The 27,789-nt window shown below is 37.3% G+C and overlaps 1 protein-coding gene across 1 annotated transcript in view; it reads left to right on the top strand.

Moving 5' to 3' along the window:
• CWC27 (CWC27 spliceosome associated cyclophilin) overlaps window positions 1–10,219 on the top strand; it is an 88,606-nt gene extending 78,387 nt beyond the window's left edge. The window contains exon 14 of the mRNA XM_085528607.1: window positions 9,811–10,219. Within this exon, the coding sequence (XP_085384733.1) occupies window positions 9,811–9,973 (163 nt within the window). The 3' untranslated portion in view covers window positions 9,974–10,219. The remainder of the gene's footprint in view (window positions 1–9,810) is intronic.
• The last annotated feature ends 17,570 nt before the right edge of the window (window positions 10,220–27,789 follow it).

Raw genomic sequence — 27,789 nt, forward strand, 5'->3', positions numbered from 1 at the left:
GTATGTCATATCCTTTAGTCTATTCCCAGCCCTGCATTTCAAAAAACCAACACTGAGGCCAGTGAATATTTTGTGAGCATTGTGTGGTAATGCTGAACTCCTTGTGCTAGGACATGCATTGCAATTTAACTGTGTAATGTTTTACCTAGATTGTAGACACTTAGATTTTAATCCAGCACAAGCGAAAAATAAATCTCTACATTCAGTAAAGGTATTTTCTATCCAACATCAGTAGTTATGCTATTTACTGTCTTTTAAAATGTTTTTGTTTATCATACATGAAAAGGTTTGTCTCAGAATATTTAACATTGATGTCAAAGACAAATCTGGTGCAGTCAAGAGTGGGAATATAGTATTTTAGTTATTTCATACTCTTCTAGTAAGATATTTTGTGTCTGATAGAGGGAGAGATAGTTCTTAAAAAAAAAAGCAACAAGATGCGATCACTTTGGTGTCTGCTGTAGAGAGTAGACTAGAATTGGTTAGATTTTGTTATTTTTTTTTTAATTACAACAGCAATTTTGGAATCAATAAAATGTTGCACTCAGCCAATTCGTTTTTATATTACAGGATTTCATTTATATTAAGAAATAAATCAGAGATGCACACTTTTAATATTTACTACACATATATCTGTTAATGTCTTCCACATTTTATTTCCAAGATTTCTTACTCTATACAACATCTGCTCTTAAACTTTGCATTGTGAAATCCTTCTGGATAAACACCTAGAAAATGGTTATATTTCTTTCATAAACCTAACCTTTTTGTATATATTTTCTAGAATGCCATCTCTTTCTTTGCCATAATACCTTAGATCAATGACTATGAAATATGGTTTCCTCAAGATTAGCAGCAGTCTCTGCAGATTCAGCTGCAGAAGCTTAGCTGTGACAAACACAGTAAGCTCCTGAAAGCTAAGCAGCAGTCAATTTCACATGCCGATGCTGGCTTGGGGAATGAAAGAAAAAGTGCTGCTGTAATTTATGCCAGTGAGGCACAAAGATGGATTAAAGCCATGTTTGCTCCCCTCCTCCCAACCAGATTTGAGCCAACGTTCCTCCACTAGTCTGGAAAAACTGGCTCTATATTAGGGCTCTCCTGCTAAGGCCATTGATTTACTCAACTACATTTAGTTAAAAAAAAAAAAAAGACAAAATACTTACTTGATTGTTACAAAGAATAAATGCATGCCAGAGGTCTGTATTAGAAACACATTGGAAAGAGGGGTTTCTTTTCTGTCTGGCAAAATGTAAGTGTTTGTTTGGGTTTTAGCATTTTAAAGGAAGAATGAGAAAAAATCCTTCTGCTATAAATCTTTCCAGTTTTATATCCACCTTCACCCTTTTACCACTAGAATGTGGTCAGACCTTGATATGTAAATGTTAGCTGCTAGCTCACGTCTGAACAGTCAATAATATTGTATTAACAACTCTTTCTTCTGATGAAGTTATGTATTTATTGCTTCTAGCTATTTGGCATGCCTGAGAAACTCAGGGCATTTGGGGTGGATTTTTTTGTTTGTTTGTTTTTTGTTAATTCCTCCATGTCTAAGTTTATTTGGACAAGGCATTCAGGCCTGGAATCAACTACTGTTTGACTTAAATTCAGAGATGATCCATGCTTTACTCAAGGGATATCTAGTATTTCGGTTACTATCTGGAAATGTTACATTTTATTTATTGCCAACAAATCTAGTGAAGAATGAAGAAATAATCTTCTAAATCTTGAATAGCTTAGCCTAAGCTTCCTGAGTACTTACACACCTTTCTAAGCTCCCCAACTTCATCTGTTTCAGTGACATGATTAAATCACATGGATTTGTATGTATTCGGAATGGGAAGAGGGAATGACAAAAGAGGATGGATCACATCCAGAAAATGTTGAATGCTAAGTTATGAAAATCCAGTATTCTTATGTTAGAAACACTCTCCTTCCCCTCCCTCCTACTCTGTGCTCTGGTGATACAATATTCCCTGACTGTGTTAACCTGGGGAGGCAATTTGCTGACTTCTAGACCATCAGATATTGTAAGAAGTCCATGCCAGAGACAGGATACTAGACTGGATGGATCATTGGTTTATTCCGGTATGGCCTTTCTTATGTCCTCATAGTAAATGCTGTGTAAAGTTTTTCTGTGCTGGTACACTGTCTGGAACAACATCTGGAATTTGCATTACAGTCTTCCATACCAGCCTGCTCTATGAGGAGCAGTTGTCTATTTAAAGCACCCAACTTCTTTCATCAGGCTACTTAATGTTTTTCTGAAGGGGAAAATATGTAAATATGCTCTTTTAATTGTGACTGAACAGATAGAACATAACAATAGGACAACTGGGGTAGTTGTCCTGTTGGGGGTTTTTTGTGGGGGTGTTTTTGTTTGGTTTGTTGTTGTTGTTGGTAGGGTTTTCTTTAGAAAAAATACTTAAAATTGTAAATCATCATGGTTTAAATATTTCTAATTATGGTACTTAGAGAAAGCCCAAATTTTCACTGAGTGATTTCATTATCTTTAGAACTTTTCCACTGTTAAGTTGTTTTTAGCTTAGAAATTTACTTAAAATTAAATCCTCTTTCAAAAAAAGAAAAATCTTAGCAACATTTCGAGCAATGAAAAACTATATTATACTAATGTTTAGTAAAACTGTTAGAAGCTTTGGAAATACTGAATTTATTTTTTGTTACACTTTGTAAAAATATTGCTTTTTTATTATTTTTATGATGAATATTTTGGAACAAAAGTCAGTAAAAAGCATTTTAACAGAATATCGCAAGAAAACAGCATGTTAGAAATACCTGCTAATGTTCCCTTCTGATCATTTTATGCAGTTACCCTGACAGAAGACTGCAGTCTGACTTAGTAGAATTTTTTTATTCATTTATAATCAGTTTTCCATGGTGAGAATTGAGGAGGTTCTTGCCCTGTGCCATAGCAGCAATAGTATGTCACCTCCATTGTTAATATCTGAATGAATAGAGACTAATAATACTCTATTGATCTGGAAGTCAGAAAATGCTCCTTTCAAGTTATTCTCTAAAAGTGCTTGGAGGGTGGAGATTGAGGATCACATTTACAGCCACAGTGAAAAAGGAGTTTTGCAGTCATTCTTAAATTTCAGTAAAAAATTTTGCTCTGTACCATATTCATAAACTAGAACGAATTGACCGAAACATTATTACCTTGATATAGAATTAAATACTCACAAAACTTACTTGAGTATGGCAAATATAAGAAGGAAATAAAGGAAATGTTCAGAGGGGAGCAGAGCAGAGAAAAAAAAAAGGAAAAATGAAATCTTACAGCAGTAACAACCACAGAAGATTCCTGATGACTAGAGATAGTTATTAGGAAAGTTATTACGCTTTTTTGACATGAAATCAAACAGGCTTGGTAAACTAGGCCCAATCTGGAATAATGTGTGGTACAGTGGAAGGTTTAAGTACCAAGTACTACAGAATGGTAGGAACTTCTGTAGATGATTTAGCCTAATGTAGTTGCTATGCACTAATGGGAGGAAACATTCTCATGGAAGCTTGTTGTCTATGCACACCTCTTTTCATGGTTGCTGTGTGAAACACTGAGAATGAAAGACATGGATCTTTTTTTGAAGCTGTGTCTATGGCAGTACTTAATGCTATTAACACTTACTGCTGTAAGAATCAGAACCAACATTAAATACTTGGGAAAAAATGCTTTTTGTGCTAGCTAAGAGAGAGGAATTTGCAATATGGGATTCCTTTGCATGAAGAGTGATTGTGGTTTATCTCTTATAGAAAAAAGGTCAACGGTGAGATTAGGGTAGATAGAAACCTTCCCTGCAGGAGTTGTGTAGCTTAATGAAAATAATGGTGGCTGAAGGTTTCATCAGACGTAGACATATTTTCTCTGTCCTGCTGGATTGCACTTACAAAATTATCTGCAAAGTTCTTGGACACTGTTATGCAAGAAGTGGTGACAGCAGGCTGAGCCAAGAAGCTTGTTTTGATTGTAGTATCTCAGTTCTGAAAAAAGTGGAAACAACTTTAGATTTTATCATTATTTCCTCTCTTAAAATTCTAATCGTTTCATGGTTTTGACATTTTTTGTCTTGTTCTTACTCTTGTTCTCTTGCTTTGATTTACATTTTTTGCTTGTTTTCAATTGTAGATTAATTCTTTTTTTTTTTTTTTTTTTTTTAAATTTTATTTACATTCTGGCCAATCTCTTTTTCTCTGTTTTTCCATTCCTATCCTTTTGTTATTCTTTACCTTCCTCAATTTATTTTTCTTTTTGTCTCTCTTTTTCTGAACTGTTTCTCCCCTTCCTGTGCCACCCGCTTCTCTGCTGGAAGTGAAGACGGTGCCAGTGAGCTCATTCTTCCAGAACAACTAACATGTTTTTTTCTTGGGAGCAAGATCTCATTTACTTTGATCTGTGGATTCACTAATCTGTTTTCTCATCTGTTCACATGAACTATGCATCTTTCCACTGCCTATATATCATGAGGGTGATGGGAGGGAAGCATTGTATCACTCCTACATCCATGTTCATGGTTTAACAAACACATTTACAGTAGTTGCAGGAAAAATCTGTGTTGCAAATAGAATATGTAAGGGAATGTAGTAATACTTGATTACTGTGTTTTTTTCTTCAGTATATTTAACATTTGTCATAACTGAGAAGAGTGGGTAGCATGTTACTTGCAAGTGATGTTGAATGCAAAAATGGTGGGACTGGTTGTTACAGTCTGTGGTGATAAAATTACTTATATTAAGGATTTGAGACATCTGGTTAAGAAGTTTATCCTAACACAACATTCCTTTCAACTAAAAGCTAACTGTCTGTGGTTGTTTTAAACTCCCCCACTTGGGAGCTAAGATGACACTGGGTGTGCCACTCCTGGAGGCTCCAACAGGAGCCAGCCACCTCCACACTGTCTCTTCTTAGAACTGCAGCACTCACAAGTTACTTAAGGAGCACACCTCTCCCAGGGACAATACCTGGTTTTGTTAACACTAGAATAACTGCTTTTCTTCTTCTTTTCTTCCCCTGAAACAGCATATAGGTTTGTTATCAGAAGAAAATGAGGAGAGCAGATGCCACCCAGTGTTCTGTCACTATGATCATGTTTAAGAAAACTTCCGTCTAATCTGTCCCAGTGTTTATCATTACACATTTGGAGTCCCTAGATATCCAGCAGGTCCATATTGGTCTCTACTTTCTCTCTTATTATAGACAGCCTGTGAAAGGCAAGATATTTACTATTGTTTCATCCATTTTAAACATCCTGATGGAATTAACCAATATTAAAATGTAGGAATAACTTATAGAATTCTGGTATTGTAAATTGTATAGAAATGTAATTAGTTGTTCGATTCATTTTATCTGCATTTAGAAGTATGTAATTTTTGCCCATGTTCAGTGTTCCAATTCAGACATACTGTAAGTAGTGCATTTTAAGTAGCATATTGTTCTGCATCTAGAGAGTGAAGAGCTGTGCATTTCTCATTCCTCAGTGCCCACTGATTGCAGAAACAAAAGAACTGTCACCAGCTGCCATGCTTCTTGCAGGCACCTCCAAATGAGTCCCGACTATAACTGCTTGAGATGTTAGTGCCTCTCTGCCAAAAGTTGCTGCCCTTATAGCAGAGTTGGCAGGATTTGTCCATGCCTGTTGATGATTTACTGCAAAGTTTTGCTCTTTGAAACAGTGACATAGATTAGTGTAAGCTTATGTCCTAGGCACTGTGCGGAAGTTACAGAGGTGCCAGAGGACATGGCATGTATAGTAACTTGTACAAAGAAGGTTGAATGAGCAACAGGTGGGCTGGTAACAGCCAACAGCTGTGTCAGATTGATAAAGAAGCGTGAAAGTAGACAATGCAGTTTTGCACTTCCATTAAATTAGTATGAAAAGGAGTGATTTGTGCATTGTGTAGTACATGAAGTTTAGAGTTTCATCACTAGCATTTTCACTGCTTCCTTGTTATCTCCGATATTTAAAATTAAATTCACTGTTTGCCAACTTGGTTTCTCCCAAAATGCAGTGCTGGGAAATCTAGAGCCAATGTGATACCTGATTTCTGCTTATGCTACACTTAAAATGACTGGCAGCTGTCATCAGCTTCCACATGCTTCCGATCCAGTGCATGGTTCACACATCCCAAAATCACAGGAATTACTGTATATCCTATCTTTTCTCACAAGTACCTCTGCACTGCAGTAGTTCGATAGAACACAGTCTGTCTCCCAGATAAGCTGGTTGAGTCTGCCTGGAGAGCATCATGTAGGCGGGGTCTGGCCTTTGCTGCCTAGTTGGCAAATGCAGCTTTGGCTATTGGACTCACAGCTTAATCGTTTTGCAGCAGTTCTTGAAGCCTGCTGTAGTGATAGACTTTTTTTAGTGTTGCAGCCAACATTCTCCCACTTGTTGCCTCCTAGAAAGCAATCAAACTGATCACTAAGGTATTGTGTTCGTTACTGCAGTGTAAGGACACTGGGGAGACACTCTGTTATTGACTGTGGAGTCTTGCTTGCCAGCTGTTGCATGAAACATCTGAGAATGCCACTGCACCAGGGGTGTATCTGCCTACCTTTGGAAATACTGTGTTGTCTCTGATGACGCAAGTTAAAATGTGTTCAGGTATTTCAGTCTAATGTATCAAGACATTTCATTTCTGGCAAGCACAAGAGAGCTGAGTACCAAATGTCATTTTTTAACACTGCAGGGAACAGGTGCAGCTAAAAGCACAGATGCTGCCCCAGTACATAGAATAAATCAGTACTCAAACTATCCAGCACTAAATCCATGGTAAGATAGCCAGATCCAGTTTGCTGCCACTGAGCAGTCTTAACCCAAAATCATCCATTTTGGCAAGCTATTTAATTCAAACTAGTTTTGAAGGGGGGGGGGGGAGCGGGGAGACACCCTGCATTGCAAAAGTTTGGGTTTCAAATTTAATGTAGAAGAAATGACACCTTTCATCCTTTAAATTCTGAAGAAAAGTAGTATTTTAAATTTGTGTATCTTATGTAGTGTAAGATGAAATGTCAACAGTTGGTGATAAGCACAAGTTGAGTGGTAGACTATGGAGGTCCATAGATAAAGAGGTGGAGCGAGAGATTTCATAACAGTGAGTGCAAAGCACAAGGGGGCAGACGGCTCTCTGCTGAATTTGGGAGCATGAGAAAGGGAAGAGAGCTACACACTGAAGAGGGAAAACTCTTAGACCACATGCGTTTGTGGAATTGTTGCCCAATCTCAGCATTTGGAAAATTATGCAAGTGCAGGCATGCTGCAATTGCTAGAGTAAGACTACTCTAGATTTATTAATTTCAAAATAATTACTAGATACTTTCCATGTTCTTGAAAAAAGAATAAGGAACAAATTATTATTCTTTCAATAGTAGGAAGTCTGATTTAGCATTTACATCGATGAAGAACAGGTGTACCTGTGGAGATACATGTCTTACATAAATCAGCTGAAGTTCACACCAGGGGAGTATTTTTGAAAATCTTCACTACAGTCTTTTGTTTATTTTGCGTTACTTATGAGATGCTGCATCTGAAATTTGTTCAATGAGTTTCAAAGTAATTCTTAATACTGGCTCATTTTTTGTCACAACTGGGAACACATCAGCAGAAAGTTAAGAATAGAAGTCAGAGAGTGACTTCTTTCAGGTCTTGGAAACAAATTAAATGTTGTATGGTCACTATCTGCTTCATCTTATTTCTATGGTCAGACCTAAGAATGAGAGAAAGAGAGAGATTTAATTCCTATAAGTCATATCCTATGAGTATGCTATGTCATAGTTTGAAACTCCAGCTGATTAAATGGTTAAGTGAGACTGCACTACACACATTCATTTATCATCCTCTAAAACCACTTACAGAGGAATTACACCACCTCTTTGGGACTGTATTTTAATTTGGTCTAGGATAGTGTGATGCGGTATATATTTTTAAATATATATACATATTAGATGCTCATCTTTAATATGCTGACAAGAATATGACAAATGTAAAAAGCATGTTAAATAAATTACTTCAGACTCCCCACAGCGATACAGTGTTTTTATAATTAAACTACAGTTACACAATCTTGAGTCACTCTGATGATGCTTTATGTTGCTCTGAATTGTAGATATGACTTAGAAAGTATATATATTTATTTTTTTTTAATTTTTTTTTTTTAAATCAGTCTATGAGGTTTATAAGCTACTGAATACTGTATACTGGAAACAACTCCAAGAAGTGTTCTCGTAGGACATGGTAATATGCATCTCTACTTTCAGTACTGTTCAGTGAAAAATGTGAGAAACCTGCATGTCAAAAATAGATTGGGTTGAAAAATCCCAATTACTGTATCTAGAATTTTTCAAAACCATTCCAGCCCATATAGTCTGTTCCTTTGAATTTTGTCTAATTTCTTTAATAGTACAATATTATAATCTACATCTACTGATTTGGTGCTGCTCTTCCCCTTTACGTATGGAGATCTGCACTAGAGCTCTTTGAAAAACTTTCTTTATTCAGGATCTCTTAGTTGTTGTGAGAGACTGATAAAGCAATATTTCATCAGCAAAAAAGCTTTCATTCTGTTTCTGACTTGTTTTTCATGGACTTCCTGTTTTACAAAGACTTTATCAATATCTAATGCTGTAAGGACAAATAGGCTTATACTCAGTTCAATATCATTGTTACTATTTGAAGTTGTCCTATTAAAGAAATTTTTACAGTTGATTAAAACAGAGTCCAGGCTTATGTGAGCTTTTCGCTTGGTCATGTCTCTGTGCACTGAAAAATCATTAATTTAGTGTTTGGTGTTTATTTCTAATTCTGCTGCCTTTGGTCCATAACTATGAGTGTTACTGTGACTTTATATTCAATAGTCTTGTTAAAAAATCATGTGGGTTTTTCATTGAAAATATTACTGCTGTGGTGGAAAGTGTTAACAGTTTTGATACTTGAAACTGCATTCTGTGATACACAGAAGTAACAAGGTTGTCAGTAATATCAGTAGGTTTACACTCGGTCAAATTCAAAGCATCTGTAGTATTTTTCTTCTCTCTTCCCCCAACCCTTTTTCTTTAGATAGAGAAAATAATGTACCTCTTTGTTTTTAGTCCAAGTTAAAACTTGTAGATTTATACTAATAAGGCCACAGCTGATCAGTTTAAGGCTTCCCTGGATAACAAGAAACTTTTGACTAGATTATGGCAATATGATCAGTCAGACCAGAGTGGGAGTTTGCTGAAAAGGGAGAATACCTAATGGAGAAGATTTCTTATCAACTGTAGAAAAAACTTGGGGTTGCAAGAAACGTCAGTTTAGTATTGAAATAATTAAAAAGTATGATATGAACCAGTTTAAGGTGGAAGAGTACTAAATCAAGCATTCCCATGTTGATCTGTGTACCTACTTAGTTTTCCATGCAAGCTCTTCTCTCCTTTTGCATAACTATAACTGTGAAAGGAAGTCCAAAGTGACTAATAGGAAAAGTTTCTCAAGAAACACTCCCTGTTCCTGGGAAAATTATTCAGTGCATTTGGGAAGATACGTTAAATAGAAAAAGACAAGACAAGAGAGCTCAATTCTTGAAATAAAATCCAGCAGAGCAAACTCCAGCTGCTATTTGTGAATATGTGTTTTCATAAAAGTGGTTATCCTGTTATACCAGAGTTTAATAAGGGGATGAAAACAAAATAGCGAAGCTTAGGACTTCTTTGCTCTACTGTGCATGGTGCTACAATTACACCATGGTTATTGTAACTAGTAATCATAACTTACTGTTCTGTTTGATTTGAGCCATGTTTTATTTGTTTTGTAGGATGTCACATGTACTTCAGTTCGAAGATAGGAGCAGAAAGGTGAAAGATGCAAGCATGCAGGATGAAGACACTTTTGAGATCTATGATCCACGGAATCCTGTAAATAAGAGGCGAAGAGAAGAAAGCAAGAAGATAATGAGAGAAAAAAAGGAAAGGAGATAAAATGAATGTAATGCTAGCCAGAGCTGCCTCGAAAAGTGACTGCAGTAAAGCATTGGTCTTTTGTAAGCTGAAGATCCTAAAATATCACTGGAAAAGTGTGAAAAGGAATCTCTCAGGACCCTTATTATATGGTTTTGAATCTGGACTACCATTTGTTTCTTAAGTTGTACATTGAACTGCTCTCAGTGCATTCATTATCCAAGTTCTGTAAAGCTTTGTGTGTATTTAATAAAACAACTGACTTTACTTTGGTTGGTACTTTAATTACAATAGTCACCTGTGTAATTAAAAAGTTTTCAACATAAAGAATGAGGTTTTTTTGTTTCATTAAGGATAGAATTAGAAAATAGAAACACCTTTCCAAATTGATAATTACCATTATTGGTTTTTGAGAAGGCATATAGACATTACAGCAGTAACCACTGACTTCCTGAGCCAATGTCATTGAATTAAAGCTATTTAGAATGGCCCCAGTGTTCTTGAAATAAAGTAAGTTTAATTAAGGAATTTAAGAAATTAGTTAATTTTATCTCCTTTTGAAATATGTATTCCAGTACATGTATGCCAATACATATCCCAGCTTGGGATAAGAAATCTGGGGAGTGTTATTTCACTATCAGTGCCACGTTAATAAACAGAGAATTTGAATGTATTACAGTGATTGCTTAAACTGCTGCAGTAATGGAAACCTCCCATTGCTAGAATTTTCACTTTAAAGTAGCTGGTAATTCAGATTGATTTGTTAATTAGTCCAGTACTGAAATGAAAAATGTCATCAGTTTTTTTAGAAATGTAACCCTTTTTAGAAGAATTATTTGCCATCTTAAAATAATCAGTTTCCAAGGTTTCCAGAAAGTCATAGTCTTTACACAGATTTCTCATCCTTCCTCCTGGTGCTGGCATTTTTGCATGAACTTAACAATTCTCACTGCCACTTCATGACAGCACTTCATTACAGCACTTTCTGATGCTGCAGAAGCTTGGAAAACCCACATGGGTAATAGCTAAAGAAGAGGGGCACAACTGAGGAAGGTCATTAGAAAGTGTGTCCTAGAGAAGCGTTTTGCAGATGTTGTTTTTAGAACACATTCAGTAAAGTATGGTGTCCTTATCAAGCTGCCACTTCCAAATTTCTTGATAGGGTCTGAGGTGTGAGGTACATAAACCTGCACTGGTGGGTTAGTATGGCTCAAATGCCAGAGGTCAGATTAATGCGCACTACTGCTTTAATGTGCTGTATAATCTTGGAGATAAAAAGAAAACCTGGAGGTGTGACATGAGATCCTGAATAAAGCTGTCATTATCCTCCTCTTAGGCTAAGTGAACTACACTGCACCGTGGTGTAAAGAAGTTAAGAGGGGTTACATACTTAAACATAGCCATTCACAGCCCAGTAAGTCAAAATTATTAATCATAAGGCCATTTTCTATCAGGCTTTGAGCATCTTACATGAACATCTTACACTGTATGCTGTTAACCATTTTCATTGCTTTGCTTGTAGGAAAAAAAAAAAAAAAAAAAAAAAAAGGCAGCCTTAAAAATAGTTATTATAGGAAATGAGCACATAAAATCCTGATTCTGATGGGGTGGGTGGGATTCTGACAGGGAGGGCGTGGGTGAAAGTGTGCGTGCTGGGGAATGAGGTCAGGGCAGGGAAAGTGAGGACTGTATCTAGAAAGAAACTTCAGCATCAATTCCAGGAGACAGCTACTGAATGGCCTTGTAATAGAAAAGTGTTCTAATTACACAGTTTTCCTGTAAGCAAAAATAGGATGCGTGAGGGAATGAATGAGCAAGTTGACTAACTAACAACCTTTTTAGATGTTTTTGTTTGTTTTTTTTTCCAACTCCTGCAGTAGGGTAGTTTGTGTTGTACTTGATGATTCACATTCCTAAGCACTAGAAAAGCATAGGGAGAAAAAGCTTAACTCAGGGTTTAGAGCTGCACTCAAGCAGGCAGTGGTCTGAAAGGGTGATCTGTGGTAACATCACAAGAACAAGAAAGTAATTCTATGCTGATTTCTTTTTGACAGGTGAAGACTGCATTGAAAAGTAGTATAGGTTTTGGTTTTTTTTTTTTCCATAGATAATTTATCTTACATAATGAATACTACAGCTTGTGTTGCCTTTTAAAGCTGATTTTAAACATTACTCAGTTAGACTTTGTTCTGGGAGAGCACAGAGGCCTTCCCCAGAGAAAGTAAAATTGATGCCCAAACAGCAGTCTTTCCAATGCCTAGTGAATATCACTTCGGGAGTTATGATAGACATTTACTGCATTGAAGGCAGGTTCACAGTAGCAAGCTGGCATGGAGTTTTCACTGTGACTGACTATCCGTCATGGGTGTCCAACCTTGTGGCTTTCCTGGGCCTCGCTGAGTGAAGTGGAATTGTCTTGTGCCACATATAAAATATATATTAAGGCTAATACATGTAGGTAACAAGACGTCTTTAATATATACTTCCTAGTAAAGCATGGGAAAAGAGCAGCAAAAACAATAGAAGAGTAAATTAAATGCAAACAAAAAAACTACTGACTACTTGCTTACTTTTTATCACAGCTGAGAAAGCAATAGGGCAAGTAATACCGCATAGCATGTGAAGTAAGCATTTCCTGAATTCACTTAAAGTAGTTAAATTAGCTAGTTCTAAATGTGGCAGAAGTCCTACAGTGCAATCTGTACACAAGAAGAGAGGATATGACAGGACTGGAGAGATGCTGTCAGGGCATGCTGTCAGCATCATGTTACATTGTTTTTCCTGAGCGATGCTGACTTGCAGCATGAGCAGCTTTGAGAAGAGGTTGTTCCCTTACTGTTTGCTTTCTGCAGTAAGTGGGTGACTAAACTGTACGGGTTAAAATAACTACACACCGGCATTGTCTGCTCTTGCTTAGAGGAACTCAGGCTTGCAGGAGACAGAGTTATGCTCTGGCAACATAAAAACCTGCCTCAGACAGAGCGGGTGGCTCCAGACTCTGCCTCATCCTGGCAGATCAGCATCTGTCATTATTTAAATGATGACAGACAACTGGGGCCGTGAGATATGTGTTCTCAGTGAAAGATGCAGATACTTGCTCACATCTTTCACCATAATGGAACATGAGCTGATGAGATTGTGGCCACTCTTAAATTTTAATGCTGGTGTATATACAGAACAGAGGATGTAAATGGAAAATTGACTCCACTTCTGGTATTTTGTAACCTGATACAGAAGATTTGGATCAACTGGGAATATCTACCAAATGTTGCTAGTTAAACACAAAAACTGACCACCACTAGGAGGATTGTTGGCAAGAGATGGCACTGAAATACCTAGTGAGACCTGGGGGCACTGATGACAGCCCTGTGTCACTGCCTGGACGCTCAGTGCACAGCACACACGCTGTGTGTTTAGAGTGAGCAGGAGGAACCACCTTAACCCATTGCTGTTGCCACTCCTGCTGCCTCCTTCTCCAGTAGCCTCATTACCAGGGCTTAGACTTGACAACTAATGGACTTTCCATCTCAGATGGTGTCTTGGGCCTTCAGTCCCTAAGTGAGAGCTGCTTGTTCGCATTACTACTTATTCCACTTTTGGGAATGTGTTACCATTTGATAGCACATTCCTGCTCTCTCAGTACAAGAAGTTCTTAAGATATAAGTCACCATATAGTGGTTTTCCCACTGTTAACCTGGTCAGATGCTGGTCCTGGTCACTTTACTGAGAAATTAATGCTTGTTTTTCTCAGTAGCACTTTTTTCCTGTCACTTTGGTATCTATCAATCACAGATGGAGGTTTCCATGTGATCTTATATATATTCAGACCTTCCCCCATCACACCAGCTTTGTCTATAAGCTGCAGGTCAGAAATGTCTTTTTAAAAAGCAGCTGCAAATGTAGGACACTCTTGCAGGTCTTTCTTACGAGTTTCTCAGAGATGATGTTGAGGATTCAATTGCTTTTTTCTTCCCCAAGACTTCAACACCGTATCTTCTCTTCACCATTTCTTGTCAGCCACACTTACTAATGGGCCAGAGAAAGGATTCCGTTCTCTTTGCAGAATGAATTGCTTCCAGAATGGATTGCTACCACATTTATATCTAGGCACACTGTCTTGAACAACATCTCTGTGTGTGTTGCTTCCTGATACAGAGCCGGACACTCTGTACAGCCCTCACAAATACCACACTTCAGCTGAGGCCCAATTTTATTGTATTATGATGTGCTTAATAAATGCTATGTGTGTTTAGCTTATGTACATCATACTAATGCAAAAAAACATCCAAAGCTTCAGTGAGTAGACTTATGATTGAAAATTTAACTTCATTATGTTTAAAGCATTCTTCCTGTATATCTCCCTTTTTGTTGTTGTTGTGTTGTTGTTCCTGAAATACGCAGTGAAACAGTATTGTGCCAAAAATGTTTTCTTCATTATTCTGGGTCATATCCTTTAAGTCATAGATTAATGATGGAAGCTGGAAGCTGCTGGACATTTCTACTACATCAGACTGTTACACTGAACTGGTATCAGTTCTGATACACAAGAAATCTGATCTCAGAATGAGAATCTTCTAACTAAACTGCAGCTGGTATCTGGTGCTCCTCCAAAGCTGTAAAAAATTCAGACAGGTAATTCTGGGGGAAAAATAATTCAAACCTATCCTTTTCAAGTTTTTAAATACGAATAGGTTGATAAGTAGCTTCTACTTGCAAAGTACCATTAAAAACAAGTCACGCCTACCTTAATAATTCTGAATTTGCAGACGTTTGTAGAGTGGAGACCACACAAAGTACATAACTTCCTCAAAAAAAGGCCCTGTTCTTAGATCTCAGTGCACCAGAAAAATAGTGGTGTACTCTGAAGCTGTAATGAGGAATTCTGAGGTATGTGGGAATTAGAGGGAAAATCTTCTGTTCTTGACATAGCAGACCACATGGGAAAGAACTTATAATACATAGAATTTCTTCAACAGGCTCTATTTTTAGTTTGTTCAATTCATTGACTACAGAACATTACAAGGAATGACGTTCAGATTTCCCAGTAAGCAGGAGCCACAGAATTGAAAATTCTGTCCAATATTCATAAGGTTATTTGAGTTCTAACTCTAAACTCCACTTTATTATTTGTTCATCAGAGTAAAAGGGCACAGTTAGAGAACAGCCCTTTAATTTTGGCAGCTACATTTTGGCAGTAATGAAGCATCCAAAGCTGAAGCTTTTTATATTGAGCAGAGTCTGGAAGATCATGTTTTTGCAGCAGTAAAACTGGCTCTGAAATGTCACGCACTCTTCTTCACAAGTAACTTTTGAGTCAAATGGATTTTAACAGAACATTGCACTCCAGTTTCTTTCACCTGCTTGTACTGTGTCCACATTCTTGGCAAGCAGTGAGAGATGCTCATTTACAAGCAAACTTCCATTTTTCCCATTTTTTCTTTTTTCTTTTTTCTTTTTTTTTTTTTTTTTTGCATTTTTGCATTTTTTTACTGTTTGAATGATGCCTTTATGATCTATATTGTTAGGTACTGTGCCCTGCTCCCTAAAGTTATGGCCCTCAAATGGCATACAGTAGTCATTCCAGTGACTGTACATAGAGCAATTGTATATTTTTTGTAAGATTGCCATTACAGCTGTACTATGTTTGCCCTTACATTTACAGGAAATAATAAGCAAAAAGTATACGCATAAAGCATAAGAATTATTTCAACTGATGGAGCATGGTTTGGTCCCATTTGTTGTCATGAACTGGAATAGGTTATGTGACATCAAACAGTAAGCATGACAATGTGTATAATGATTCAGGTCAAGAAGCAGCTTACGGACCTAGGAATACAGATTTAAGATACCAAGTCTTGAGGAGGAACAGGAATCTGCATGTTTTAACACATTGTAAGCTGTTGTCCTAGTGATAATGATTGTCATAGAAAAAAAATACTTGAGAGAGTTCAAGAATCACAGAATCATTAAGGTTGGAAAGACCACAGAAATTATCTGTTCGAACCATTAGGCTATGCCAGTGACTGAGACAAACAGTATTCTGGCCCAACCATGCCAGACTTAGTTATATTTATGATGAAATCAGGAAAATCTCCTTCCAGTAATTTATGTTATTTTGCGAAGACAAAAATCATCAGGCAAAAAAACACGGTAAGCAATGTGTGGCTTTGCCAAAGAAGCAATTTACATAAACATCTACAGCTAAAAAATAAATGAATAAATTTACTTTAACCTCTAACTCTGATGCCCATTGCTGGTGTTGTCTTTTGGTTGTTTGTCTTGTTGTTTTTTTTCCTAACTTCAGCTGGTTGCAGATGAGACCTCATATTCCAGAGGGACCAGAATATAGTGCCTCACTGTCATATAATTAAGGCTCAGTCATACCTCAGACAATATTTTTACAAGGTCACTTTGCTCAAGTATGTCTAGCCTGTCCAAACGACAATATTATTTATGCCAAAGGTTTCTCTTTAGGGATGGAAGTATTCCAACTACTGTTTAATAGGCTATATGGAGAAGCTAAAAAAAACATCTTTTGTAACACACACAGCGTATGTATATAGCACGGAACTAAAGAGCACAGCCTGATCACTGGAAATATAGTCTAAAACAGGCCTCAGAAAAAGAAACCACAAAAGCAGTGAGCTTTTGAGTTTTCCTCCCTGATATTATTTTTGGAATTCCTGAATTTAACCAGAAATAAGACTGCAATGGAGGAATACAGCTGAATTCAGTAGCTGCCTAAGGTGGAATTTATTCTCGGACTTGTGAGTAATGTACACCTCAAAAAAACAGGCAACATTAGGAAGGGAGAAGGTAGGCAACAAGCCTAATAATGGAAGAAGGATGATATTGTGCAACAGTCAAACTTGACTGATCAAAGTTTCAACAGAGTGAGGCTTTGTAAGACACACACACTCCTGAAACTTCTCTTACCATACTTTCTTGGTGCTGTGCTTAGTTCATTGTGTTTACATATAGCTGCCCCTTTTTATTGGGCTTTCCAAACAACAGTTATATAACAAGCATGATCTTGGGTCAGAACAGGTGGGATATCAGCAAGTACACCTATAGAACTCAGTTCAGGGTTTTGTCCAACATCTCTCACTGAACTAGTTGCAATGACTATGAATTTTACTCTCATTCACTAGTATGCCTGCAGGGTCTTCTACTGTAGTTTTGCCTCAGCCACACTTGCTAGGTTGCTCATCAGAACGTCATATGAGACAAGTCAGCAATTCAGCCTGCACTACTTCTCAGCTGCCTGCAAATCCCCATTACCACACTCTAGAAGGAAATTCTGTAGTCAAATAAATTCATGCTATCAAAGCTAAACGCAATTTCATCGTGTTAGGAAGGATAATATGAAATGAAAAAAAAAAAAAAAAAGGTACTGTTGGAAGATATTTGCTGAAATGCAGTTTATCCTTAATATGATATAGTCAGTGTAAGACAAAAATGCTTTTCATAGTTCACTAAATCTAGCAGCTTAAGCCAAGCTAACACACAGCTGAGGCTTACAGCCTGATTAAGTCAGTCAGTCACAGACATTTCTTTTCCCCACATGTGTCACTTGCAATAGCAATATAAACTCTATTGCAATACCAATATAAACTCTAGCTGTGAACCATAACACTGTGCATTTTCCAAGCTTCAAGTTCTTTAAAGTGTCTGGCTGAATGTGTGAAGCTGAATTAAAAGCCAGCCCTGGATCTGAAGGGATGATATGACAAAGGTAAGCACTACCAAACTTAGTCATTTAAAGTCATTGAGGGGGCAGCGCTCCTCCTAAGAACAGGAAGTCTATAGAGGATTCTTCCTTATGTTGACATGAAATGCATCATCTGAACACAAGGATGTTCACAATTTAACTTACTAAGTGTCCTCGATGGAAAAGCTGTAATTCCTCTTACCAAGGAAAGAGGTGAAAAGGCAATGAATTAAAGTGTCAGGAGCTACTGCTCCCATCTATCATTCGATAACTGATCTGCCATGTCTGCGCTAAGGAAGCGGAACACCTCTGTAGACTGTTTTTAGACCAATTTATGTGTGCTTCTTTACACTTCAGTCAAGTGCACTGCCACTGAGAGGAAGCCAGCATGCTACAGAGAAGAAAGATAAGGGAGGTGCTTAAGTGTGTGAAATACTTAGTGGTGACTGTGAATATAAAACAGTATTCTACATTTGCAGAAGCCATTTCGACTTAGGGGAAGATAATATGATATTCTCCTAGAAGACCTCAGCACTGTGTGAGAAAACAACCTGATAGTGATCAGACTGAAGGTTAATCTCTTGTCTTTCTTCTAAAATAACAGACATGTAATTAGGATGCATTTTCTTTTCCAACTGTTATGAATAAGGTACAAACATGTTGGTTTTGTACAGTGCAGCCTTTGCTAGCACCTAACCCTTAATTCTTGTGCCTTGGCTCTCTCAGCTCATCAGTGGCTTTAGTTTGATTGGCTTTCTTCTTAAGATCAAAGAACGTATCTTTGTGATTGGGAAATGATATTCAGATGAATTCAAGGAATAATATATTTTTTCTTTAAAAGTCTTTAAAAGTTTTAATTTAAAAGAAATTGCCTTTTCTTATTCCCACCGATAAGGCAGTATAGTTTAGAGATGTAGTGTTCCCATATAGTGCCATAATTCTAGGAATTAGGAAAGCAGTCAGTTAGAATGAACAAGGATAAAAATAAGCAACAGTTTTTTTCCGCAGGATATACTGATACTAGAGTGTGGTTACTTGTTGGTATCGATGCAGTTCTTAATGCTCTGCTATTGTTTTCTGTTGATCTATTCCATCACATGCTCAAAACTTTGTCCATTCTTAGATCAGATACTTCTTGGACAGGTCCTCGGACCCGAGTAAGATAATATGTGATTGAATGAATACTGCTGGATTTCTTCAACAGCTCTTTCACTGGGCATTAACTAATCAAAACAGACATACCTATTATAGGAGTAGTTAGTGCCTTAGATCTCCACATTTTTGTTCCTGGGATGATAAGAAACATCTGGTTGAACAACAGTTGAAGATCCATCCATATTTGACTCATTTTTCTGAAGAAGTGAGATCTTAACATGACAAGCAAGGCTGAAACCCTCCAGAGTAAGATCCACAGCATGGTGCCTCTTTTCAAGTCTAAGGAGTAAGGCTAAAGGTCCCTCTTTTCATAATTGAATGAAAGTAGTTCTGCATTATCCATGGTTTGGTTTGGAGTGCACCACCAAAATCTCCTAACAAGGAGAGTCTAGAACTTGTCTGACAAAACTGGGCCACATTCAAGAGTTGCAAAGTGAGCAGAGCTTCTGAGAAACACGATGCAGATGCTTAGTCTATTTTAGCTGGAAACACTTGTGCTAACTTATTTCCTCTGTCTGCTTGCACCTTTTTTCTGTTTTGATGTTGTAAATTGAAATAAAAAAGAAAAAAGAAATAAGTTTTCCAGATAGAGTAAAGCACTGGGAGTCAGAAAGACAAATGACCACTGGTGTTATTCTATTATATACCAGTTTTTCCTAAGTTGTTGCTTCTGTTTTACCTAATCTGACATTATTTTCACTCAGTTGAGTTATTCTTACTATCTAAATGAAACTGCACCTTGTTTGGGTGTGATAAGAGGATCGACCAGACACTGTCAGAAGAAGACCAAAGAGAAAAGCATATTTTAATCATTCAGTTTTTTTCATGGATTTCACAGATGTGATCCTTTTTTACTTTACAATAAAAAAAAAACACTCATGCCGAACTTAGTCTATAGGGAGGCAGAAGTCAAATGAGGCAATGCTATATCAAAGCACTTCTACTCAAATCCAAAATAACGCAGCTGTAGTCACTTGCTACATTTGCCCATTGCTCACAAACAAAAATTCGGTGAATTGCTTGCAGACAACACTTCATTCCCCTAGAATCCAAACAGGACATATCCCTGCCCAGTATTTGGACCCCAGCTGTATTCACATCCAGGCAGAAGTATGTGGAAATCTCAGGTATTATTGGAGTACTGATCCAGTCTGGGTCTCAAGCTCAGAGTCCTGGATTTAGACAAGCTAGGGGCTGTAACACATGGATGAAAGCAGTTGCGTATTATCTTGTTGCTTTGTGGTTATTTTCCAAATTCATTTTCGACACAGTTCTAGGAAGTTTTTCATGAAGGAAAATCCATTATGCGTATAAAATTGATTGAATGCAAATACCACTGGAAGAGATTAAGATGACTTTGCTTCATTCAAGAACTATCGGAAAAGATATCAAACAGAAAGTGTGGATATTGCTGAATAAACAGCCTCCAGGAAAATTACGGAGCTTTTTGTCCTCTTCACAATCAGCAGACACATTATGGCAAGATCAGAGAGTCAGCAGTTAGTATTGCAGAGAAAATAATTTTGAACCATAGGGCATGCAAATGCTTTACCTCTCAAGTAAAATAGATGCATGCCTAATAAAATGAAAGTATGTTTAAATATCTAACAATAGAGAAAATCTTAGAGGGACTCAGAAAATGCATTCATTTGTGAATCAACATGCCAATTATATTCATGCTTAAAAAAACCTACATATTCTTGGTGTAGAGAAGAGCTGTTCTCTTTCTTCAATGTCATAAACTGTTGAATGGAAAGTCAACTCCTCTCCAAGGAGTCACTGAGGCAAAAACTTAATTCCTAGGTTTAAATGTAGTTATTGCATGAACTAAAAACTTCACCATGTGGAATAAGTCATAGTCATTCTTTAAAAAAAAAATTTCAGCATACTTGTCATTCTGAAATCATCATCATATTTCTTTACTGTCTAAAAGACTTTATATTTAGAGTTACATATAGCAGTCAGAAGCAAGAAACAAGAGACATTATAAGGAGATGATAACAAGTATGAAACTTTCACCTTTTGTTCCAAGGTAGACTACCTTCCTACAAGCAAGACATAGAGTGTGCTCACAGATAGGCAACAAAGCTGGTGAGGGGTCTGAAGCACAGGCCTTATGAGGAGCAGCTGAAGGAGCTGGGACTGTTCAGTCTGGAGAAGAGGAGGGTCAGGGGAGACCTTATTGCTCTCTGAAGGGAGGTTGTAGTGAGTTGGGGGTCAGCCTTTACTCTCATTTAACTAGTGATAGAGCTAGAGGGAATGGCCTCAGGTTGTGTCAGGGGAGATTCAGGTTTAATATTAGGAAACTGTTCATTGGAAGAGTGGTCAGGCAGTGGAACGGGCTGCCTAGGAAGGTGGTGGAGTCACTGATCCTGGAAGTGCTTAATAAACATTGAGATGTTGTACTGAGGGACATGGTTTAATGGGAAATCTTGGCAATCCTATGATTCTATACATGGTTATGCTGTGCCTCTCGCTTCTCACCAAGCAATAAGCACATTAACACAGCAGAATAGGCATTGCAGTATCTTATCCTTCAAGAAGAGGCCTCTGCATCATGCCCATGCCATTGACTTTGAAGGCCTCTCTTGGGTAAGAGCATAAGGGCTTTTAGGATACCAGTCCAAATCTGCAGTAGAGGCTGGAAAAGTAAATCCCAAAAGAGTGGAGAATACATGTATATGCTAAGCACTTATGAAAGGAGATATGTTACTGGAAGTGTCTGGAAATCAAATCAGTTTTTTTCATCTGTGAGTGACAGATTACTGTTCACCATTTGATAGATCTCAGAGGGAAAGAACTAGTGTAACTAAAGTTTTATAGTTCAGCTTTCGCATGTGCTTTTACCTACAGTTAATTTTCGTAAAATCATGAATCTGATCTGATCATTTAGATTGATTTTACACTTTCCAGTCTCCTCTAGAATTCATTTTTAATCAAACTCACTTTTAAACAAATTCATTTTAATCAAATCATTCACTCCTTCAAACTGAATAATGCCACACACAAAAACAAAACAGGGTTTTGGTGTTTTTGTTTTTTTACATTTTTTGGCATTGTAAAATTTATAAATCCATAAGATAAAGACAAAAAGAAACAAAATACCCGTCATGCTAACCTTGCAGAAAGTAATGAAGAGCTTTTAAAACTGCAATCAAAGTATCATTTTGTTTGGATCGTGATGAAAACAACAAGATTTGTCTAAGCTTTACAGATCAGAGTGATTAGTAAAACGAGATCTTAGAATATTCACTTGGCTACTGAGTGCACATTTAGAAATGCTGAACTTAATACAGGTGAAATTTTATGGTTACCTGCACAGCTACTTGAGGAAAAGTTGCCTACTTTAAAAAGAAAAACAAATTTTGAATAAAAGCAGGACATTGCAGTATAAGCGGGTGAACAGTTGTCATGAAATTTTATATCCTAGAGAAGGAAATTAATGTAGAGAAATGGGACAAAACTGGAAAAAAATAAATCAACATGTAAATAAAGACGGCACTTAAATGGAAAACTGAGTAATGATGGTAAAAACATTTTAAAAAATAAAAATCTGCTATCAAAACTAAAGGAAATGATAAAGGAGGAATTCTGGAGGGTCAAAGCAAAAAGTTAGTGATAGATGGTTAATATGATGCAGGTCCGAATGATCTTTTTCACATCAGTACACAAAAAAGGAAAGAAGATAACATCCAGTGTTGTCGGGTGTGTTTTCCTAGGCTTGAGGGAGTGCATTGTTGGGAGGCTTTCCCCACATCACAAAACAGATAAGGAGGCAATTAGAACTACTGAAAGCCAACAAAGCACTAGGCTCAGATGACTTGAATCCTGAAGTTATGAAAGTGGAAGAAAGGGAAACTGGAAACCTTATGGAAAAGATTTATGATAGTTCACTGAGAACAGGGTATTACTAAAGGACTGGAGAAAGAATTGATGTAGTTACCACATTTAATAGAGGAAAGAAGGAGCCAGGCAACAGACTGGTTCAGCTGTAGGGAGACATACAGGAATTAATCATTGAGAAAGATAAAACATTCGTATGAGCCTGAGGTACTGTTGTGTAAATAATAAGGAGAAACGGAGGACGGGAAACTGTCATTTGCAAAATGCATTATATTTGGTTTCTTTGTGTATCCATCTGCCTTCAGTATTGATCACTTAATGCTAGGAAAGAGTATGTATGACAAATGGCTTTGAGGCAAAACTGTTACAAGTGGACAGAAAACATCCACCCAAATCTGCATTCATATTTGTCAGTTCAAGAGAACAGTCCCTCCTGATAAAAATTCCAGCCCAGGCAGCTGCATCAGCCAGTGCAGCATGAATGTGTTCATTCCAATGTGGGCTCAGAGTTCACAGAAGCAAATGTTAATTGAATAACCTGGCAGACACATCTGACCACTTAAGAGCAATTTCAAAAGTGCCACAGGGCATGGAGACATGTAAGTAATCCTTCAGAGGCTACAGGGAAGCTGCAGAACTCCACTGAAAGACACCAGTCACAACGCGATGCTAAAATGGGCACTTTCAGAAGTGCTCTTAATAAGTGAGCTCTTTTATAAGTGCAGACACCGCGGTTTGAACTCATTTGCGTGGTCAAGGCAGAATACAAGGGAAAGCATTAAAGAGATTAATTTGATTTGAGGTCAAAATAAAATACAAAAAGCTATAAATGCATTGCAGTAGGTGCAATGCTCCCTTTCCTTTCCCCCCTGAACACAGTCTGCCAAATTCATCTAGAGGTTATGCTGTTAATTGAGTTTGAACATTAATTTTGACTTTCACATTTTACTTTCAGTTTGCACTTCTATTCAGAAGAAGCAAAACCTTTAGGAGCAGAAGGTCAAAGATGCCTACTTCCACCTTTCTATTTGTGCACTTTTATTTTTTGAGGGTAAAATTAGAGATGCCAGATTTATAAATACTCCAAACACTGATTTCCTTATCATAAGTTGAACTGGCGCTCAGGGCTGAGTCATGAACTCAGCCCACTAACTCCTTCAGAGACCTTCTTACATACCACTTCACATCGCAAGCTGAGCTATGTACCATAAAATCAGTACACTGAGGATACTTTTCAAGAAGAGAAGTATGAACATCTGGAATAAACAGAAGCTTATAAAAGCTTAACCACAGCTATGGGAAAAGACAGAGCCACAATACAGGCTTTGCATTTAAGTGAATGTACAATCTTTAAAGGCCTTTACCTTTCTTATCAGCAAGCCTGCGCACACTCTTGTCCAGAGTTTGTCATAAGTTTTATCTTTTCTAAGCAGGAACAGGACTTCCCACTTTCTGTGGGAAGCACTATTAAAAGATTCATGCACTTCATTGGTGTGAAATGACTTAAAGAAATACTACTATTTTTAGTTTTTGTGAGATATTTAGTTTATTAAGTGGCACTTCTCCCATCCATCACCACGTCAGCTTCTGATTGCTGACATTTCTGGTCACTAGAAACCCAAAATTATCTTGTCACATTTACATCATCCCTAAAGTAAAAGTAGGGAAAAGAAAGGGCTGAAGTCTAGAAGAAAAGGAAAAAAATCAAGAAGGATTTACCATGCAGCTCAAAATGCTTATATGAGCAAACCACAGACTAGAACCTGGTACCTCTCTGGAGTCAGACACCACATTTAATTTGGCTTCTGGAAATTACTTAAAGAGTTTGTGTACTAAATTCATGTACAGAGATCATGACAAAGGATTTCAAGAGATTCCAGTAAGGTCACATACTGATCAATGTACAAAATCAGCAGAATTCTTGAAATATAGGATAGCAAAAGTGGCTCTGAAAAGATAGTTAAATGCAACAAAATAAGGAAATAGGCACATAATTGGTATTAGGAATGTGGAGGTTCAGAACAACTGCTTTTCAAATGTAAAGGCGGTAAGAAAATAAACAAAAGAGTCACATTAGCATCTCTGGTATTTTATAGGAATGGCTCTTTGTAGCTTCATTTTTCCAGGTCATCTGGGATTTAATGCTAATGTGTTCATTATACAGTTACCTTCCTCTCTGGAAGCAATGAATCCAAGGACTTGTTCTCAACTCTTCCTTCACACTTTTCTCACTGCATTTCAAAGCATGAGTTGGAGAAAGAATCCAACACAGACAGTGATAAAAGAGCTTCACAGCAACAGTCAGAAGCATACTTGCTAGTAATATACAGTGAGATATAAAGCTGCGATGTTTTTTGACTCAACACAGAACAATCAGATTGCTGCTAATTCACCCTCAGACACTCCTTCTCTGTATTGACATTTTTTCTTTGCGCTTTTGTTTTTAACCTGATGTTTTGACTTTTCATTTTACCAGCTCAGACCATATCATCTTGAACAGCCTCGAGGGCCTCTGAGCAATCAATTGCATGGATTACAAAGGCTGAAAAAGCAACTGCAGGTGCAGCCTGCTATCTCTGGTCCCACTTGGTGCACTGTAATCATTCCTTGCTTAAGGCCTCAACAGCTCCAAAGCTGACCTTGGGCTTTATAAATCATGCTACTTCTACATAGCTATTTGCTCTAGCTATTAGATGAATTGTTTTTGTATCACATCTTATTGTTCTTTTCCAAGCTTACAAAGTGCATAGATAATTTCAGAGGGGAGAGAAGCAGGGAGAGGCTTAGAAGATCATAATTTAAAAAATAAAAAAATAAAAATAAAAAAAAATTTAAAAAAAAAATTGAAGAAAAATGTTCTGCTACTGTACTCTGGCTTGTAAGAAGCTATGCAAAACAGTGCCCATTGTCAAGATTTATCCTTGCCTAAACAGTTTCTGGCATTATTTGAATGTAGCATATTTTCCATGAATGTTCATCTCTCCAAAAATAGTGAGATAGATAGAAATGTGAAAAGGGAAATAGAATATTATTTTCATTCATGATCGCATTTGATTAGCATAAGCCCAGGAAGGTAGGATAGGCATTGCTTTCAGGCAAACAAACAAAAGTGTTTTGTGGCCACTATCAGTACAGAGGAAATCAATATTTAAGGCTCAGAAGGAAGCTCAAGGCTTGCATCAATTCCCATGCCTGTCAAAACCTAGTCCCTTATAACCCGCACCTATGCATGTAACCAACTGGTCAGCAAAGTTAACAAGTACATTCAAGTTTAGTTATGTACCTGTATGGATACTACTTCAGATGCATTAGGCAGAGATAGGGTCGAAGTTATTTCTTATTCTCAGAACAGAGATGTTCAGTCTTCCTCATTTGTAGGTATCTGTGTTGAGACCACAGACATGTCCAGACAAGACACAGAGGAAATTTCATCATTAAAACGTTTGACGGGATGTGGGACACCAGAGTTTGGTGCATTGGTCTGCCTTTGAGATTAGGATCTCTTCCTTACCTATTATTTTTATTTTTATTTTTATTTTTATTTTTATTTTTATTTTTATTTTTATTTTTATTTTTATTTTTATTTTTATTTTTATTTTTATTTTTATTTTTATTTTTATTTTTATTTTTATTTTTATTTTTATTTTTATTTTTATTTTTTTTCCCAAAGACAGAGCTGTGGAATACCTTAAGTAGATGGTGAAGTCCTAGACCACTGAAGGGAGATATCCCATTACACTGACACAACATTCCCTTGTATATCTGGCCATTACATACTCTTGGAAATTATCCCAATAGCATTTGTTTACATGGCATTTCGCAGGCAGGCACACGAAAATTCCACCCCAAGGCTGAGCCAGCAGGACCTGGGCCAGCACTGAATGAAAAACCATACTGTTGCATTTAGCACATCATCGAGCCTCAAATGATAAACTTTGCTCAGCAGTAGGATATGAGAATTCAGTCTCAGAACTAGAAGCAACTCTAAATCCTGTCATTTCTTTACTTTTCACTTTTTAACTATTTTTAAACCAAAAGTGCCTTCTCACAGTGTATTAAGGAGCAAGATCGGGAATTTTCCTCTGTAGCACTTCCCTGGGACTTGAGCTAGTGGTAGTAATTAAAGACCGTTTTGCATTTTGTGGCTCTATCAGCTGGGGAAAAAGACATCCACACCTTGCCAATTTGTTTTGCAGCTTTCTGCAAGACAGTAATGCAATCTGAGATCTGGGAGGAGAGCATCTGCAGGCAAGCAGGCCATGGGTAGTGTGCCAGTAAAAATGATCTAGCTGCTTCTCAGAAAAAGGTTAGAGAAAAACCACAAGTCTTAAAAAATCATGGTCTTAAAGAAAACATTTATCATCTTTGACTTCTCTGTTCCCTTGCTAACAATAAGAACTGTGCAAGCCATTGCTAAAATGCCCAGGATTCACACAGAAGACAGCAGCCTATTGCTGCCAATAACTTGATTACTCAGAAAGATAGCTTCAGTATGATGGACCAGGGGTTTCATCAAATTTTGAACCAAGGAAGCACCTTAAAGCATTACGGTTTTTAAAGTCAAGCACTGAAGTGTAAAACAACCTGCTTATGCAACATTAATTTGACATATGGCCAGGTCAAATCTAACAGGGAAAGGAACTAAAAGGACTCCAGTCTTTTACAAAGACATTCTTCAAAGCCAGGGCCGGTAATACAGCAAAATGATCATTATCCATGAAGCTACCCAGCCACCATCCTGTCTGGTTAAGAAGTAGAAATGCTTTGTGCCTGGTTTTGCATAAGCATGGAATTTTCAGTTCACTGATAAGAAGAAATGTTTCAGTGCACAAAGCAAATGCCTGTGCACCTAAGCCCTGACCCTGCACCACCAGTCAGACATGACTGGTTTGCATATACTTCAGGAGTAAGACAGGCATTAAGCATTTCTGCTCCCTTTTTGGATCCTAAGACTTGCCCGTGGATACTTCTAACTCCTAAAGAAGGAGGTAGAGGTTGTGAACAATATACCAGCAAAAGGGTGATGTCTAACACTGAATTCTGAGTGCTTGTTTTAGTAAGGAGGAGGCTGTACAAAACCCTCAGAGAAGTTTGGTATTTCATACATTGTCCAATATTTCTTTTGCAA

The sequence above is a fragment of the Coturnix japonica genome, chromosome Z (assembly GCF_054131305.1).
Source record: "Coturnix japonica strain WE chromosome Z, WE-NBRP24, whole genome shotgun sequence".
NCBI lineage: Eukaryota > Metazoa > Chordata > Aves > Galliformes > Phasianidae > Coturnix > Coturnix japonica.